Genomic DNA, 19986 nt, shown 5'->3' with positions numbered 1-19986 from the left:
GAAATGATTTCACCATTTTCTAAAAAGACTTGAGCTCCAGAATCCATATGGCTGAACCTGATTAAGCCACAGAATTCCTTAAAACTAAAACATGATGTATAACCATAATTGATGCCTTTCACATTATCAAAATTGAAGTTTTTTCAAACTCATGTAACAGAGGTCTCCATAACCTACATGTCTCTAATTTCTTGCATTGCTTCTGAGCATTAACTAGCATTAACAATACTAATAAGAACACCTTCTGGAATATTTTTAATCTGCTACAATAAACAGATTTTTAACCTGTTAAAATAAACAATAAATCTTCTAAATGAAATTCTTTGTTAAATATCAGAAAATAGATTCATATGGCCACTTCACAAAGCAAATTATTTTCAAATACAGTCAAATATTTTTTAAAGCTCATAGAATCTTTAGAACCCTGTATGATCAGATTTTAGGTAAAACATACCATATATATTTCAGAGGTCTCAAGTAATGATACATATGAAAATAAAAACCTCTAGCTTCCTTACTCCCATAAAGCAGTTAATAGGCTAATATTAAATTTTTTTATTCTTCCAAGATTAGGTAACCATTATGCCTTGCTCAAAATACTGATAACAGATTTAGGAAAGTTTAAAATGAAAGAAAACATTTGCAAATCATATATCTGATAAGGGCTTAATATCCAAAACATATAAAGAAATCAGACAACTTAATGGTAAAAACTCCAACTTAGGAAACATAATGAAGACCACTAGGTACATGAAGAAAAGAAGCTCAACATCATTAATCATCAAAGAAATGCAAATCAAAACCACAATGAGATATCACCTGACACCTGTTAGAATGGTCATCATAAAAAGACAAGCAATAAGAAGTTTTGGCAGGAAGCTGTAGAAAAGGGATGCCTCAGCACTGTCAGTGGAAATGTAAATTGGCGCAGCCACTATGGAAAACGGTAAAGTTCCTCAAAAAATTAAAAACAAAACTACCATATGATTCTACTTCTAGGTATTTTTCTGAAGAAAATTAAAAAACTAATTGAAAAGATATGTGCAAACTCATGTTCACTGCAGGACTATTTACAATAGCTAAGACGTGGAAGAGAAGACTACACATGGATATCACCAAATGGTCAACACTGAAATTAGACTGATTATATTCTTTGCAGCCAAAAATGGAGAAGCTCTATACAGTCAGCAAAAACAAGACCAGTAGCAGACTGTGGCTCAGATCATCAACTGCTTATTGCCAAATTCAGACTTAAACTGAAGAAAGTTGGGGAAACCACCAGACCATTCAGTTCAGTCGCTCAGTCATGTCTGACTCTTTGCAACCCCATAAATTGCAGTACGCCAGGCCTCCCTGTCCATCACCAACTCCCGGATTTCACCCAAACTCATGTCCATCGAGTCGGTGACGCCATCCAGCCATCTCATCCTCTGTTGTGCCCTTCGCCTCCTGCCCCCCAATCCCTCCCAGCATCAGATTCTATTCAGGTATGACCTGAATCAAATCCCTTATGATTATATAGTGAAAGTGAGAAATAGATTTAAGGGACTAGATTTGATAGAATGCCTGATGAACTATGGACAGAGGTTCATGACATTGTACAGGGAGCAAGACCATCCCCAAGAAGAAGAAATGCAAAAAAGTGAAATGGCTGTCTGAGGAGGCCTTACAAATAGCTGGGAAAAGAAGTGAAAAGCAAACGAGAAAAGGCAAGATATAAGCATCTGAATGCAGAGTTCCAAAGAATAGCAAGGAGAGATAAGAAAGCCTTCCTCAGCAATCAATGCAAAGAAATAGAGGAAAGAACAGAATGGGAAAGACTAGAGAACTCTTCAAGAAAATTAGAGATACCAAGGGAACTTTTCATGCAAAGATGGGCTCAATAAAGGACAGAAATGGTATGGACTTAACAGAAGGAGAAGATATTAAAAAGTGGCAAGAATACACAGAAGAACTGTATAAAAAAGATCTTCACGACCCAGATAATCATGATGGCGTGATCACTCACACTCACCTAGAGCCAGAACATCCTGGAATGTGATGTGGCTACAGGACTGGAAAAGGTCAGTTTTCATTGAAATCCCAAAGACAGGTAATGCCAAATGTTCAAACTACCGCACAACTGCACTCATCTCACACGCTAGTAAAGTAAGCTCAAAATTCTCCAAGCCAGGCTTCAGCAATATGTGAACTGTGAACTTCCAGATGTTCAAGATAGTTTTAGAAAAGGCAGAGGAACCAGAGATCAAATTGCCAACATCCGCTGGATCAACAAAAAAGCAAGAGTTCCAGAAAAACATCCATTTCTGCTTTATTGACTATGCCAAAGCCTTTGACTATGTGGATCACAATAAACTGTGGAAAATCCTGAAAGAATTGGGAATACCAGATCATTTGACCTGCCTCCTGAGAAACCGTATGCAGGTCAGGAAGCAACAGTTAGAACTGGACATGGAACAACAGACTGCTTCCAAATAGGAAGAGGAGTACGTCAAGGCTATATATTGTCACTCTGCTTATTTAACTTATATGCAGAGTACATCATGAGAAACACTGGGCTGGAGGAAGCATAAGCTGGAATCAAGATTTCTGGGAGAAATATCAATAACCTCAGATATGAAGATGATACCACCCTTATGGCAGAAAGTGAAGAACTAAAGAGCTTCTTGATGAAAGTGAAAGAGGAGAGTGAAAAAGTTGGCTTAAAGCTCAACATTAAGTAAACAAAGATCATGGCATCTGGTCCCATCACTTCATGGCAAATAGATGGGGAAACCGTGGAAACGGTGGCTGACTTTATTTTTCTGGGCTCCAAAATCACTGCAGATGGTGATTGCAGCCTTGAAATTAAAAGACACTTACTCCTTGGAAGGAAAGTTATGACCAACCTAGACAGCATATTAAAGAGCAGAGACATTACTTTGTTAACAAAGGTCCATCTAGTCAAGGCTATGGTTTTTCCTGTGGTCATGTATGGATGTGAGAGTTGGACTATAAAGAAAGCTGAGCGCCGAAGAATTAATGCTTTTGAACTGTGGTGTTTGAGAAGACTCTTGAGAGTCCCTTGGACTGCAAGGAGATCCAACCAGTCCATCCTAAAGGAGATCAGTCCTGGGTGTTCATTGGAGGGACTGATGTTGAAGTTGAAACTCCAATACTTTGGCCACCTGATGCAAAGAGCTGACTCATTTGAAAAGACCCTGATGCTGGAAAAGATTGAGGGCAGGAGGAGAAGCGGACAACAGAGAATGAGATGGCTGGATGGCATCACCGCCACAATGGACATGGGTTTGGGTGGGCTCCAGGAGTTGGTGATGGATAGGGAGGCCTGGCGTGCTGCAGTTCATGGGGTCACAAAGAGTCAGACACAACTGAGCAACTGAACTGAACTGAAGACGTGGAAAGAACCTAAGTGCCCATCGATGGATGAATGAATAAAGAAAATGTGGTAAATATATACAATAGAATATTATTCAGCCATAAAAGAATGAAATCTTGCCATCTGCAACATGGATGGACTTTAAAGGTGTTATGCTAAGTGAAACAAGTCGGAGAAAGACAAATACTATATGGTCTCACTGACACATAGAGACGAAGAGAAAGCCCATAGATACAGGAAATAGATTGGTGGCTGGCAGAAGCAGGAGGCAGAGGGCTGGCAGAAGCAGGAGGCAGAGGGTGGGCAGAGGGTAAAGGAAATCAAGATACACTTTCAGTTATAAAACAAATAGGTCATAGGAATATGATATACAGCATGACAACTATTATATATTTTTAAATTGCTAAGAGTAAAAAACTTCTAAGAATAAATCTTAAAATTTTTCAACACAAGAAAAATTTCTAACTATATATAGTGATGGATGTTAAATTAGACTTATTGTGCTTATCATTTTGTAATATACACAAATATTGAATCATTATGTTGCACACTTGAAATCAACAAAATGTTGTATGTCAATTATACCACAATTTTTTAAAAGTTAGGAAAAATTTTTAAGTGTTTTAAAAAAATCCAAGTATCAGAAAGATTTCTTAAAATGTTTTTGAAAAGAAAAAAACCATTAGCGTGGGGTGTCTGGCACTGGACCTTGATGCCTCTTGGGTGTAGCATGGTCTCAGTGTAGGTATGTGTAGGGAACAATATTCCCTGGGGTCAGGAATTCTATGACAGTCCAAAGTTCTGGAGTTGAGCCCCCTGCCTCTGGGTTTCAATCCCAACCTCTGACAGTAGCATCAAGACTTCTCTGTCCACACAACACGGAAGACAAAACCCTTAGGTTAATGGTGAAACAACTCCCCACAGCCAGGAACACCCAGAGAGATTCCCAAAGAGATTCACAGAGTTATATAGAGAAGAGGGAGGAAGGAGATAGAGGCGACCAGGAGGAGAAAAGGGTGAGTACTCAAAAGAGAAGGCAATCAAGCCAGTAATCAAATCCCTAAGTGAAAATGGATATTAGAAATTAAGCTCTTAAAGGTACAAAATTAATAACAAAAGGTCAAAAAGCAAAAATTAAAAACCCAGAATAAAAACTGGACTCTTAAAAATACAATATTAAAAAAAGTAAATTGAACATAGAGAACCATAATAGGATAGTATGAGGAAAAAAAGACAATGAGGATGGGAAGAAAGTTTAAAGAAAAGGAAAAAATAAGAATAAAAAATAAAAAGAAATAATAAACTTTTTAAAAATAATAATAATATAGAAAAATATATCTAGGAATTTCTCTGGAGCTGTTGTAGGCAGTGTGGGGTCATTTCAGTGTCAGATAATCCCTTGTTCCAGCTTGTACTTGCTCTCAAAGTCAACAGTTGCCCCTCAAATGCAGTCTCAGCTTAACTGCAGGATTTTAATCTGTTGTACCTGCCACTTCTGGGGCAGTTCCCCTTTCTTTTCTTTGCTTAGGTTGGCCTCCTCTGCTTGCACGTCTCTTCAGTGTCTCATTTTCCGCCCTGACATGAGGGGACAAAAGTGGCCACTTATTCAGGCTCACTTGCTCAGTTGTGCTATGGCAAGGGAGGGATACTGCAAACAAACATCGCTGAGATGTGTGGGGTGGATGTGCTCGCAATGGATGGACCACATGGGAGTCACCACAGCCCAAGGTGGCATGCACTTCCCAGGTCCAAGGCACTGGAACTAATCAGTGAATATAATAAAATCACAGGATATAAAATTAATATACAGAAATCCCTTGTATTCCTGTACACTAATTAAAAAAATTAGAAAGAGAAATTAAGGAAATAATATCATCCACCACTGCAATGAAAAGAATAAAACATTTAGGAATAAACTTCCCTAAAGAAACAAAAGACCTGTATACAGAAAACTATAAAACACTGATGAAAGAAAGGAAAGATGACACAATAGATGGAGAAATATGTCATGTTCTTGGATTTAAACAATCAATATAGTGAAAATGAGTATACTACCCAAAGCAATCCACAGATTCAATGCAATCCCTATCAAACTACCAACAGTATTTTTCACAGAACTAGAACAAATAATTTCACAATTTGTATGGAAACACAAATGTCCCCAAACAGCCAAAGCAATCTTGAGAAGAATGAATGGAACTGGAGGAATCACCCTGCCTGACTTCAGACTATACTACAAAGCCAGAGTCATCAAGAAAGTATGATACTGGCACAAAGACAGAAATATGAATCAATGGACCAAAACAGGAAAGTCCAGAGATAAATCCACACACCTATGGACACCTTATCATTGACGAAGGAGGCAAAAATATACAATGGAGAAAAGACAGTCTCTTCAACAAGTGGTGCTGGGAAAACTGGGCAACTATGCGTAAAAGAATGAAAGAACACTTTCTAACATCATACATAAAAATAAACTCAAAATGAATTAAAGACCTAAATGTATGACCAGAAACTATAAAACTCTTAGAGGAAAACATAGGCAGAACATTCTCCAACATAAATCACAGCAAGATCCTCTATGACTCACCTGCCAGAGCAATGGAAATAAAAACAAAAATAAACAAATGGGAGCTAATTAAACTTATAAGCTTGAAGGAAACTATAAGCAATGTGAAAAGACAGCCCTCAGAATAGGAGAAAATAATAACAAAGGAAACAAATGACAAAGAATTATTCTCCAGAATATACAAGCACCTCATGCAGCTCAATATCAGAAAAAACACCCCAATCAAAATGTGGGCAAAAGATCTAAGGAGACATTTCTCCAAAGAAGACATACAGATGGCTATTAAACACATGAAAAGATGTTCAACAATACTCAATTTAGAGAAATGCACACCAAAACCAGAATAAGGTATCATTTCACACCAGTCAGAATGACCATCATCAAAAAGTCCACAACCAATAAATGCTGGAGAGGGTGTGGAGAAAAGGGAACCCTCTTACACTGTTGGTGGGAATGCAAACTGGTACAGCCACTATGGAGAACAGTATGGAGATTCCTTAAAACATTGGTACTAGAACTTGCCATATGACCCGGTAATCCCACTGCTGGGCATATGGAGGAAACCAGAATTGAAAGAGACACATGTACCCCAATATTCATTGCAGCACTATTTACAATAGCTAGGACATGGAAGCAACCTAGATTCCATCAGCAGATGAATGGATAAAGAAGTTGTGGTACATGTACTCAATGGAACATTACTCAGCTATAAAAAAGAAACACATTTGAGTTAGTTCTAATGAGGTGGATGAACCTGGAGCCTATTATATAGAGTGAAGTCAGTCAGAAAGAGAAAGATAAATACAGTATATTAACGCATATATATGGAATTTAGAAAGATGGTACCAACGATCTAACATGCAGGGCAGCAAAGGAGACACAGACATAAAGGACAGACTTTGGACTCAGTGGGAGAAGGCGAGGGTGGGATGACTTGAGAGAATAGAACTGAAACATGTACATTACCATATTTAAAACAGATGACCAGGGCAAGTTCGATGCATGTAGCAGGAACACCAAAAGCCAGTGCTCTGGGACAACCCAGAGAGATACAGTGGGGAGGGAAGAGGGAGGGAGTTTCAGGAGGAGGACACATGTATACCTATGGCCGATTCCTGTTGATGGATTATGGCAAAAACCATCACAATATTGTAAAGTACTTATCCTCCAATTAAAATAAATAAACTAATTTAAAACTAACTTAAAAAAAGAAAAAAACAATATAAAACTTTAAATTTGACTTCATTTTTTTATCCAGATATTTTATTAGAATACCAATTATAACTCCTAGTACATAGTATATGAGACTCTGATTTTGACTTGTGAATGTTCTCTTAATATTTTATATTATTCATTCTTTGTCAAAATAATCTGATCCCTTCAAAACATATTTTCAGTGTCATTCAGTTGAGCAACTTGACTGACACCAGCTGAGGCAGTGACAGCACTGCAGTTCTTTAGGATAAAATGCAGTCAGCAAAGCTGAGTAAGTCAGCATAGCTGAATGGTTGAGAGTTACACTATGAAGGAGAGACTTTCTTCTGGGAGAAGTTCAGAAAAAAGCTTCTATAAATACAGCCTATTCCTGAGATGTGAAGACAACATCATGTATTAAGGTTATATCAAGCAAGATTGTACATTTTGAAAGAAAATGATTAAATTATCTTCCCAGCTACTGAAATAAACTATGATTTACAATATGATTTCAGTTAATTTAAATGAGATTCATCCTGGTTAAAACTGGGGAGTCACTCTATTGAGGCAGCTGTGTTAATCTGTACCAATTAATTCTAATTAGGTAGACAGCATTTTAGGTACAGTATAGGGAAAATTTCTGTCCTTGAGGACAGGAGCTTCTGCTACAACATGGAAAAAAATCTATCAACAGTCCTGCCAAGTCTCTCCCCATGACCTCCATCAACTCAACCAGTCATTCAAAAGCCAAAGCAGTTCCAAGACTTTCCAGGGGCAAGATTTTACTCCAAATCACAGTAATTATCTGCAAATTCTTCAGTTAGAAAAGGACAAAAAATGACAATAAAGTTAACATTTGCCTAGTGCTTTATATAGTCTCTTAGCTTTTTCATATGCATTTTCATTTAATCATCAATGCACTCTGTAAGGGAGATTATTTAAAGAACTTTCTTCTTTTTTAGTATTTACTTATTTGGCTGGGTCTTAGTTGCAGCACACAGACTCTAGTTGTGGTATATCAGTTCTCTAGTTGCAGCATGCAGGCTTAGTTGCCCCTTGGCACATGGGATCTTAGTTCCTTGTCCAGGGATCAAACCCACATCCACTGCACTGCAAAGTGGATTTTTAACCACTGGACCACCAGGGAAGTCCTAGAATATACTTTTATTTTATGAGATGCAGGCACTGAGATTTAACAAAGCATAGTAACTTCTTCAAACTGACAGAAAGAGGAAGTAGTAAACTAGGACTTGAACTGAGACTTTCTAATATGAAATCCTATACTTTCCACTATACTAGACCTATTGAGAAAGGCCTGGAAGAACTGACTTGCCAGGACTCTGAGACAACTAAAAAATAGTAAAGAGAGAATAAATGAGCCAACACTATTGAGAGTGCCACACTATAATTCTGTTGTGGGCTAAGAAAATCTCCCAGCAGAGGCTGGTTTTAATGAGGACAGTCAAAATGTCCAAAACAGTGTCAAGGGGGCATGGGAAAAAAATTGGACAAACAGGTTAGTGATGGACAAAATCACACTGCAAATCATACTGCCTATCTTATGGTCAGAAAGACAATCATTTTTCTTATGCAATGTTCCAGGAGGACCCAACTGACGAACTGGGTATGGCACAACAGAATCCAATCAGTGAATCATAATGCCAAAGTCACATGAAGCTGCATGCACCATAGTTTTAAGAGAATTATTCACAGCAATGTATTATAGTTCTGAGCAGAACCTTCATCCTTGAGAGCAATTAGGAAAGGATACAGGGCAGGGTTAACTCCATGAAAACCATGACAGTCAGAAATGATAAAGCTCAACAGGTGCCTAAAGTATACCCATAGCATGTTAAATATCAAATCTGATGGCCACTATGACTTCATTCCAGAACAACCTCTTCCCTACTTCATAATACTGTTATTCTTTCTTGCTCCAGACAGAACTGGCTCAGGGACTGGAGCAAACTTAAGCCTGGGTTCATCAGGAGATAAAGGTACATAAAATTTTAGAGGGCAAATGGCTTGGCAGCAGGGAGGGTAAAAAGGCAAGAGATGACTAGATCATGCTAATCAAAAAAGGAATTTCCAACTTGATTCTGGTGAGGAAATACATCCAGCCTCATCCAGGGCACTAAACTTTAGAGACTAAAGGGTAGAATTATACTTACTCTGAACAAACTATAGCAGTAAGAGGAATATCTCAAAAAGCCACAACTCAGTCCTCTCAATCAACTGCACATTGTATAAATGTTTCAATGAATTTGGTATTTTATTTCACACACCTATAAAATGGAAGGTCAAAAACCAAACTCAACTTGTCAATTCATCCAATCCTACCCCTAAGTATCTGTATAGATTTACAAAGTCTCTGTATAAGTTTTACTCTCATTACATCCTCTTACCCATTGTAGCTGAGCCCTGTTGCTCTTGACTGAGTCTTTTATTCAGCTGAGATCTGGTTTGTTTTAGTTACCACCATATCAAAGGCTATTTCTATCTAAGTACTTAATTAACTTCTGTTTACATAGTGTTAACACATTAAAAAGCAGAGACATTACTTTGCCAACAAAGGTCCGTCTAGTCAAGGCTATGGTTTTTCCAGTGGTCATGTATGGATGTGAGAGTTGGACTGTGAAGAAAGCTGAGCGCCGAAGAATTGATGCTTTTGAACTGTGGTGTTGGAGAAGACTTTTGAGAGTCCCTTGGACTGCAAGGAGATCCAACCAGTCCATCCTAAAGGAGATCAGTCCTGGGTGTTCATTGGAAGGACTGATGCTGAGGCTGAAACTCCAATACTTTGGCCACCTCCTGTGAAGAGATGACTCATTGGAAAATACCCTGATGCTTGGAGGGCTTGGGGGCAGGAGGAGAAGGGGACGACAGAAGATGAGATGGCTGGAGGGTATCACCGACTCGATGGACATGAGTTTGGGTGAACTCCGGGAGTTGGTGATGGACAGAAAGGCCTGGCGTGCTGTGATTCATGGGGTCGCAAAGAGTAGGACACGACTGAGCGACTGAACTGAACTGAACTGAACAATGCACTAGGCACTGAAGACAGACTTATCTAAGCCACTTGCCCAGTAAATTCACATCTAAATCAGACCAAAAAAATAATACATGGAAAGGCTGGGAATGCAATAAGTAGACTATAACAACACAATTGGAAGGTTAAAATGGGGTTAGCTAAGCTGAGTGTATTAAAGCAACTCTTACCAAACAAGTCTTCGAAGGAAGAAAAAAGTCTAAGTTGATTCAACTGTCTCTTTAGTTTCTTATCTCTACACTATTGTAAACTCCACACAATATACATAAAATAAAACTTGCCTGCAAAAGAGGTCAAATGTTTAATGAAATCAAATGAATGATGGTTAATTTTCCACACAAGGTATCTTTAGCCTTTCCATTCCTAACAAAATGGCCTAGTTATTTAGAGGATTGCTAAGCAAAATGTCATAAACAATTAAGCATCTTATGAACTGCCTTCGATGGTGATAGAATAACACAGCAGACAGTATTGCTATCCCTGTGGGCCATATGAATGAAATAGACATGTTTAATTCAATAAGCATTTAATGATAATCAAGTATTTTGTTAAACAGACCAAGAATAATGTAAACAAGACACAGTTCCCTCCCTTCAAGAGTTTAAACACATTTCCACTCAAGATATGTGTATATACAGGTATCAATCAACCAGCTATCCAGAGCTGTAAGTCACCTTAAAATTCTAGTAACACTCTAATTTATAATTGATTAAGTTATAATTTTATAATTAATTGACCTATCAATAACTGATTTTATCATTGATACAGAGAAGTTAAGTGATAATTTTATAATTGATATAGAAGAAGGCCAAGATAAAAGCTATTAGTAGCACAGCATGAACAAAATCCACAACTGTACTTCCTGTTTTGGCTGGTGTCTATGTCTCCTTGTAAAATTTAATACAACAAACATTCACTGAATGCTTAATATTAGGCACATACTAAGCATCATCCTGTTGGGTTTCCCTTGTGGTTCAGCTGGTAAAGAATCTGCCTGCAATGCAGGAGACCTGGGTTCGATCCCTGGGTTGGGAAGATCCCCTGGAGAAGGCAAAGGCTACCCACTCCAGTATTCTGGCCTGGAGAATCCCATGGACTATATAGTCCATGTGATCACAAAGAGTTCCTTTGGCACTGAGCAACTTTCACTTCACTCAAGCATCCTGTTAGGAATACAAAGATGAGTGAAACTCTACACTGTCAAGTACATCACACTGTTAAGAGAAATTAAAAGGAGAAAACTTACAATATAAAATAAGTGCTGTGAGTTCAAGATGCTATGGGAGTATAGAGGAAGAATTAAGTAACTACCCATTTGAGAGTTGGGATATAGGGATGGCAGGATAGACTTCACTGAGGTGCTATCTAAGGTGGGTCTGGAAGGATCACTTAGAGATTGCCAGGCAACATGCCAAACGTAGGGAGAAACATACAGGTGTAGAAAGTTCAATAGGTTCAAATAATCATAAGTGACTATGCATGGTTGGAGAAAAAAGTAAAAAAAAAGTTACAGAAAACACAATTAGAAAGGTATATAAGGACCAGAGCTTGAAACACATTGTATGGCATATTAACAAAATTCAATGCTGTTAGTTATACCATCTCTTTATTTCATAAACCATCTTATTTCTACCTAATATGTGCATGCCAAGTGACTCCAACAAGACTATCAACAAGGTTTCTGCACAGGCCATACAGAAGCTGTGCTCATGACACACAGCACTCTTGGGACATGTCCTAATAACTCTGTCATTCCTAATCTGAGGATATTACTGTGGCATTTAAAGGAATGGGAACAAATAGTTCAGGGAGGCTTTCAAATCAATAAAGTCCTCTGAGATTCAATGAAAGTCAATTATCTTGAGTGAGTTCTCCTACTAAAATTTTCAGTCTAGATTTGCAGTCTAAAATATTTCAGTAATTTTGGATACTGATTATATACTGAAATAATATTTTAGATATGTGGGGCTAAAAACATGGCACCAAAATTATTACTGTATTATTTAAAATAACTACCTGTTTCTGCTTTTTAAATGTGGCAACTAGAAATTTTTAAATTACATTTGTTCAGTTCAGTTCAGTCGCTCAGTCATGTCTGACTCTTTGTGATCCCATGGACTGCAGCATGCCAGGCCTCCCCGTCCATCACCAACCCCCAGAGTTTACTCAAACTCACATCCATCAAGTCAGTGATGTGATCCAACCATCTCATTCCCTGTTGTCCCCTTCTCCTCCTGCCCTCAATCTTTCCCAGCATCAGGGTCTTTTCCAGTGAGTCAGTTCTTCGCATCAGGTGGCTAAAGTATTGGGAGCTTCAGCCTCAGCACAAGTCCTTCAAAATTTGAATATTCAGCTACCAATTACATTTGTAGCTCACACTATATTTCTATTGGACCAGGGCTGCTCTAAAGTATATACTGTCATTGTCTTCTGAAGATTTAATGATACAAATTTTTAATATCTATCAATACTACTTTAACAGTCATCACAGATTTAACAGAAAAAAAGAAGTAAAACTTGGATATGTTATTAGACCTCAAGGATGTTTATATTATAAAGCAAACACAAAGATGTTAGAAATTTAGAAAAAGGAGAATTGTCTCCAAATTAACAACAGGAAAGGGAAAGCTTGATAAAGTTGCCATTCTTTAAGAAGAAATAACCCTCATATTGAGAAGGACAATTGGGCTAAATTATCTTGGTACAACTATTCAACAACACAAACTTTTTGCTATTCCCATATTAAGTCAACTTCTACTGTATATGGTCCTGGTGCTTCTCAAAATGAGGAACTTTTTCTTCCTGAATCAAGCAGGATCATTTTAGGAACTGCCCCCAGCCCAGTTGTTATTGTTTCTTAAGAATTTGGGCCTTTTAAAACCTGTCTTCCAAAAAGGAAATACTCTAGAAAAACTGTTGAAACCTGGTTAAAACACACTTTTTAATCTCAACAAATCCACTTCTAGATAATTTCCTCAAGAGAAATGAAAACTTAAATCACTTAAAACATATATATGAATATTCACAGTAATCTTATTCATAATAGTCAAAAATATCCATCAACTGATGAAGAGATAAACAAATTGTGGTCCAGTCATTAAGTAGAATGCTACTAAGCAATAAAAAGGGATTAACTACTTATATGAACCTATACACTTAAAATGTGAATTTTATTGCATGTAAATGACAACTCAAAGTTAATTCCTAAGAAAGAAAGAATAGGAAAATAAAAATGAAGAAAGCGGAGGAGAGAGAAAAAAAGAGCAACTACTACAGAAAGGAAATCCCTGCAGGCTGTAGGTCAGGAGCAGGATAGCATAGTGTGGCATTAAACTTTGTTCAACACCAAGAAGGCAGTTCAAAGGTGAACAGGAGGTTCATCCCATTTAACCACCCTCACCCATTTCCCTCATCCTTCTCCCCCAAAATTGTAACTGTGTGAGGTGATAGATGCCTTAAACAACATTATTGTAGTAATCACTTTGCAATACATACATATATAAAAATCACTATGCTGTACATCTTAAACTTACACAATATTATATGTCAATTATATCTCAATAAAGCTGAGGAAAAGGTGAATAGGAGGAATTGGTAACAGAAGTTCATATACAGAGAGCCTCAAGAGGCCTTCAAAGAGATGAACCAAAATTCTAAATCTAGAGTTAAAGCCAAGTACAGAATAAGACAGTGGCCAGGCTTTGGAAACAACAGAAAATCAGGCAGGTTGAATAAGCATACTCAAGAGTACTTGAGCTCATCAATGAATTTGGTAAAGTTGCAAGATACAAAATGAATATATAGAAATCTCTTACATTCCTATACACTAACAACAAAAGATCAGAAAGAGAAATTAAGGAAACAATTCCATTTATTATCACATCAAAAGAAAAAATACCTTGGAATTAACCTATCTATGGAGGCAACAGACCTCTACTCAGAAAACTATAAGATACTGATGAAATCAAAGATAACACAAACAGATCGAAAGATTTACCATGTTCTTGGACTGGAAGAATCAGTATTGTGAAAATGACCATATTACCCAAAGTAATCTACAGATTCAATATAATCGCTATCAAATTACCAATGCCAGTTTTTCACAGAACTAGAACCAAAAAAATTTACATTTTGTATGGAAACACTAAAGACCCAGAATACCCAAAGCAATCCTGAGAAAAGAAAACGGAGCAGGAGGAATCAGGTTTCCTGACTTCAGACTTATCCTACAAAGTTCATAGTAATTAAAACAATGTGGTACTAGCATAAAAACAAATATAGATCAACAGAAAAGGATAGAAAGTCCAGAGATAAACCCACACACCTAAGATCACCTAATCTATGACAAGGGAGGCAAGAAGATACAATGGAAAAAAAGAACCTCATCAATAAGTAGTGCTGGGAAAACTGGACAGCTACATAAAAAAAAAATGAAATCAGAACACTCTCTAATACCATACATAAAAATAAACTCAAAATAGATTAAAGACCTAAATGTAAGACCAGATACTATAAACCTCTTAGAGGAAAAGAAAGGTAGAACACTCTCTAACATAAACCACAGAATGATTTTTTTGATCCATTTCCTAGAGTAATGAAAATAAGGACAAAAATAAACAAATGGGACCTAATTAAACTTAAAAGCTTTTGCACAGCAAGGACTTCCCTGGCAGTCCAGTGGTTAAGACTCTGTGCTTTCAATGCTGGGAGTGTGGGTTTGATCCCTAGTCAGAGAATTAAAGATCCCACATGCTTGGAGCAGCCAAAAAAAAAGGAATCCATAAACAAAATGAAAAGACAACACATTGAATGGGAGAAAATATTTGCAAACAAAGTGACCAATAAGGATTACTCTCTAAAATATACAAACAGCTCATGTAGCTCAATATCAAAGAAACAAACAACCTAGTCAAAAACTGGACAGAAGACCTAAATAGACATTTCTCCAAATACAGAGGCCAAGAGACACATGAAAAGATGCTCAACATCACTGATTATTAGAGAAATGCAAATCAAAACTACAATGAGGTATTACTTCACACAAGTCAGAATGACCATCATCAAAAAATCTACAAACATTAAATGTTGGACAGGGTATGGTGGGAATGTAAATTGGTACAGTCACTATGGAAAACAGTATGGAGATTCCTTAAAAAGGCAAATATAGAGCTACCATATGACCCAACAATCCCACTCATGGACATATATCTGGAGAAAACCATAATTTGAAAAGATACATGTGCCCCAATGTTCACTACAGCACTATTTACAAAACCCAGGTCATGGAAGCAACCTAAACATCCATCAAAGGAGGAATGTGGTTATATATATACACACACAAACACACATACAGAGGAATATTACTCATCAAAAAATAAAATAAAATGATTTCATCTGCAGCAAAATGGATGGACCTAGATAGAGATTGTCACACTGAGTGAAGTCAGAAAAAGATAAATATCATATGATATTGCTCATATGTGGAATCTAAAAAAAATGGTACAAATGAACCTATTTACAAAACAGCAATAGAGTCACAAATGTAGAAAACAGACTTTTAGTTACCAAGGGGGAAAGAGGCAGGAGGGATAAATTGGGAGACTGGGATTGACAGATACACACTACTTTATATAAAACAGATAACTAAAGAATCTACTATATAGCATAGGAAACGCTACTCAGTACTCTGCAGTGACCTGGGAATAGAATCTAAAAAAGAGTGGATACATATGAATATATAACTGATTCACTTTGCTATAAGCAGAAACCAGCACAACATTGTAAATCAACTATACCCTAATAAAAATTAATTCAAAAAAATAAATACTTTAAAAAAAAGCATACTCAGAGCTTGCTGCCTAATGAATTCATGTCAGTCTTAAGTTTTTAATAACATAACATTCTGCCCTTGGCTCTACTCTATTTAACAATTTTATCAATGATGTGCATGAAGAAGTTGAGAGAGAAACAGACAGGAAATAAGAGACAAGATATAATCAGGAACAAAAATTAAATCTCCAATTACAGAATGACATTAATGTAAGAAACAAGAAGTCCTGCATTTAAGTCTCTGAAACTAACTCTACCAATATATGACAGTCAAGATGTAGCTTAATATAAGCATGTATTAAAAAAAGACTGAGGGTCTTCTGGGGACCAAAAGCTCAAAATGTGTCATTAGTATGGTGTGATCGCCAGCTCCCAAAAAAAGGAAAAAAAATTCAATCTTAGCTATAACAGTATCTAATGACAACAATGATCATTTCTAAATCTAAAGCAAAAGATTATTTTGAGCTTATCATACTGAACCGAGAGAATTGTGTTCTGTTCTGTGTACCATACTTTAAGGAATAACATGGAAAGAATAGAGCATGTTCAGAGGACAGCACACAAAATGATGAGAGGACTAGAATCCACGTAACATGAGGAATGACTAAAAGAATTAAAAATGCTGAATCTGAATAAGAGACTTTCCAGGGACAGAAGTGTTTTAAAATAGTTGAAGAGCTGACATGCAGAAAAGGAGTTACAATTATTTAGACACAATGAGTATAATTTAGACTAATTTCTGTTCCTTTTTAACCTTGAAACTGACTAGAATTGTTGATATAAAAAGACAGATGTTATGTCAATTCTCCCTGAGAAGAAAATAAGCTAAGCCATCATATGCCCTTTTGTGACCCATTTTTACAAAACTTGACTGAAAAGGTTATGTACACAGAAGATAAAACTCAAATGGAAAATAAATCTATGAAAATATACCCAACTTTGCTACTTAACAGATATGCAAATTAAAACATCCATGTAATACATTAGAGCAATGTAAAACATTAGAGCAAATGGAACTGGCTGAGGAGTATCTAAGAACTCTCTATATTCTCTCTGTAACTACTCTGTAAATCTAAAACTCCTAAAATAAAATGTTACTTAAAAACAACAACACCCTTCAATCATGCACAATTTTTTAAGTCTGACAAAAGCAAATATTAGAAAGCATAATAGGGAAAGAGAAAGGAAGAGGCAGTATAAATTGTTCAACCTACTTTTGACAACAATTCGGCAATATTTGTTAAGTTAAAGATGCTTATAGCATTTCACCCAGCAGTTCAAATTCTTAATTACAATCCAGAGTAGCACTGCCACTACAGGGTAGCCACTAGCCATACCAGACTATTGAGCACTTGAAATGTGGCAAGTCCAAAATGAGACATGCTTTAAGTATAAAATACATACTAGACTTCAATGATTTTGAATAGAAAAGAAAAAGAATGTAAACTATTTCATTAATAATTTTTATACTGATTACATGTTGAAATGATAGCATTTTAGATATACTGAGCTAAATAATTTGTATTGTTAAAATTAATTTCATCTGTTTAAGCTTTTTTAATGTGGTACAAAAAATACAAAATTCTTTACATTTGCACTATGTTTCAATTGTACAGCACTGCCCTAGAGCTTCATCCGCTTGTGTTCAAGAAATAAATTAATGAGTCATAACCAACATTTACATTTTTTTAAAAAAAGCATAGAATAGAAAATATCATTCAAAAAGCATAGAATAGAAAATATTACATACATATGCACTATATGCAATAAGGGTAAAATGATTTCATTAAACTTTTGATACAGTGTGTATATACCAAGATGTGATGGAAAATATATTTCCTTTCCATAGGTGTTGGTGGTAGTCAAAAATGTTTGAAAGCTCCTGATAAACTCTTCAAAACAATGTTGTAATGCTGTTGAGATTAGATAAATAAATTGTGGTACACTTATAGTCAATGTAATATTACTAATAAACTGTAAATAAATGAACTAGAGCTAAAATATCTGTATGGGTAAATATCCAAAATATAATACAGAGCAAAAAAAATATATAACTTGCAGGAAAAAATCATACAAAATGATGCAATTTATGTAATATTTCAAAGATGAAAAAAAAGGCACCTTAATCTTTTAGAGCGTCCCTGGGGGCTCAGATGGTAAAGAATCCACCTGCAAGGCAGGAGACTTGGGTTCAATCCCTAGGTTGGGAAGATCCCCTAGAAGAGGGTACTGCTACCCACTCCAATATTCTTGCCCAAAGAATTCCCACGGACAGAGGAGCCTGGCAGGCTACAGTCCACGGGGTCGCAAAGAGTCGGACAAAACTGAGTGACTAAGCACAATCTTTTAGAAGTATGTGGCAAAATGTGAAGATTCAACAAAACTTAGTGGTAGTTTTACAGGTCTTCATTATATTCTTAAACTTTTCTGTGTGCTTCAAATATTTATGTAAATACCAGGTCTCAAATACAATATATTTAAAAATAATAATCCCTATTCAATGTTTTTAATCCTTAAGATGAAAGTGAAAGTCACTCAGTCCTGTCCAACTTTTTGTGACCCCATGGACTATACAGTCCATGGAATTCTCCAGGCCAGAACACTGGAGTGGGTAGCCATTCCTGTCTCCAGGGGATATTCCCAACCCAAGGATCGAACCAAGGTCTCCCAAGTTGCCGGCGGATTCTTTACCAGCTGAGCCACAAGCGAAGACCTAAAATAGCATATCCTAAATTAAAACTTAAGGTTAAGTGGTAGTGGGCTTTGTTGTTGTTGTAAAATTATAAGCATTAACAAAATACTGACCTAAACTTTTTTAAATCACAGATTTGTAGCCAATCTGGTTATGACGTTATTTCATTATTATATGAACATGAATGCAAATGTACCATAGGTCTAATCATGTCCCGCCCCAAAAAGAAATACGGTAAACTCTCCCATACCTGGCATGGTTGCGGAATCTGGTTTTCTAGTCAATTGAACTGCTTTTTTAACTAAGAATTCCCACAAATATCATCCACTGAGTACCAATTTTCAAAAGAATTAAGATACAATAAAATGCACTTAAACCTAATGCTACACAAGATATAATTTATTTTTCACTGATGATTATGGACAGGTACTTCAGGATCTAGCAGTAATTTTTTTAATGTCCTTTTAACACAGATTTCTATTTCAGATTAAACCAGTGTTACTACGCACGCACAACAATCCCGAGAAAACAAGCTATAAATTGTGAAATTCTATTTCCCTACGCTAGTTTATAAAAGGATTCCAGTGTCTTAAACATTAACACTGTTTTCTAATACGTAAATGAGAAAACTTGGAGCTACAGATACTTCAGAGACAAAATTAGGAAACAAAATACATTCAGATGATCTTAGATAAGGCAGCAAATAGGTAAACATTTTCTTTACTATTTTTACATTTTCTAGTGTAAAGCTAGATACCTTTAAAGTCCATGAAACGAAAATCATTGCTGTCCATTTTGGAATCTCTGGCTCAGGCCTATGAAATAAGAAGATATTTTAATATTCTGTCCTTTATTCTCCAGCGTCGCAATAAATTTCTTTTCAAATTTTTCCTCTCAGTTCTGTTCCAAAAGAAAAAATGCTGAGGAAATTTTTAAACCCAGAAAAAGCAGTTAACGAAGGCCAGGGTCAAGCTCCTGCGACGTGAACTCGGCTTAGAGAAAATTTTCGTATCGAGTCTTAGGACAATCTGCCCCGCAACACAAAAACCGCCCTCCCCCTACGCCCCGGGCTCGGTTTACCCTGTGATTGGTCTGTCTTCTTGTTGCCTTCTCTAATTGGTTCAAAATCTCCCACTCTTGCCGCTCATATCTTCAAAGCATCCAATCACTGACCGTCCTTTTTCCCGCTCTCTGAAGACCCAGCTAGGGTCTCAGCTCCCTGCCCCCAACAGTCACGAGCCACACAGCTCCCTGCCCCCAACAGTCACGAGCCA

General features: G+C 36.7%; 1 protein-coding gene across 1 annotated transcript in view; it reads right to left on the bottom strand.

The window, feature by feature from the left end:
* Positions 1 to 19986, bottom strand: part of TEX11 (testis expressed 11) — a 239607-nt gene that overhangs the window by 218402 nt on the left and 1219 nt on the right. Inside the window, exon 2 of the mRNA XM_040265735.1 lies at positions 19470 to 19527. Within this exon, the coding sequence (XP_040121669.1) occupies positions 19470 to 19506 (37 nt within the window). The 5' untranslated portion in view covers positions 19507 to 19527. The remainder of the gene's footprint in view (positions 1 to 19469; positions 19528 to 19986) is intronic.

The sequence above is a fragment of the Oryx dammah genome, unplaced genomic scaffold (genome assembly GCF_014754425.2).
Source record: "Oryx dammah isolate SB20612 unplaced genomic scaffold, SCBI_Odam_1.1 HiC_scaffold_23, whole genome shotgun sequence".
NCBI lineage: Eukaryota > Metazoa > Chordata > Mammalia > Artiodactyla > Bovidae > Oryx > Oryx dammah.
This window is presented reverse-complemented; position numbering and strand designations above follow the sequence as displayed.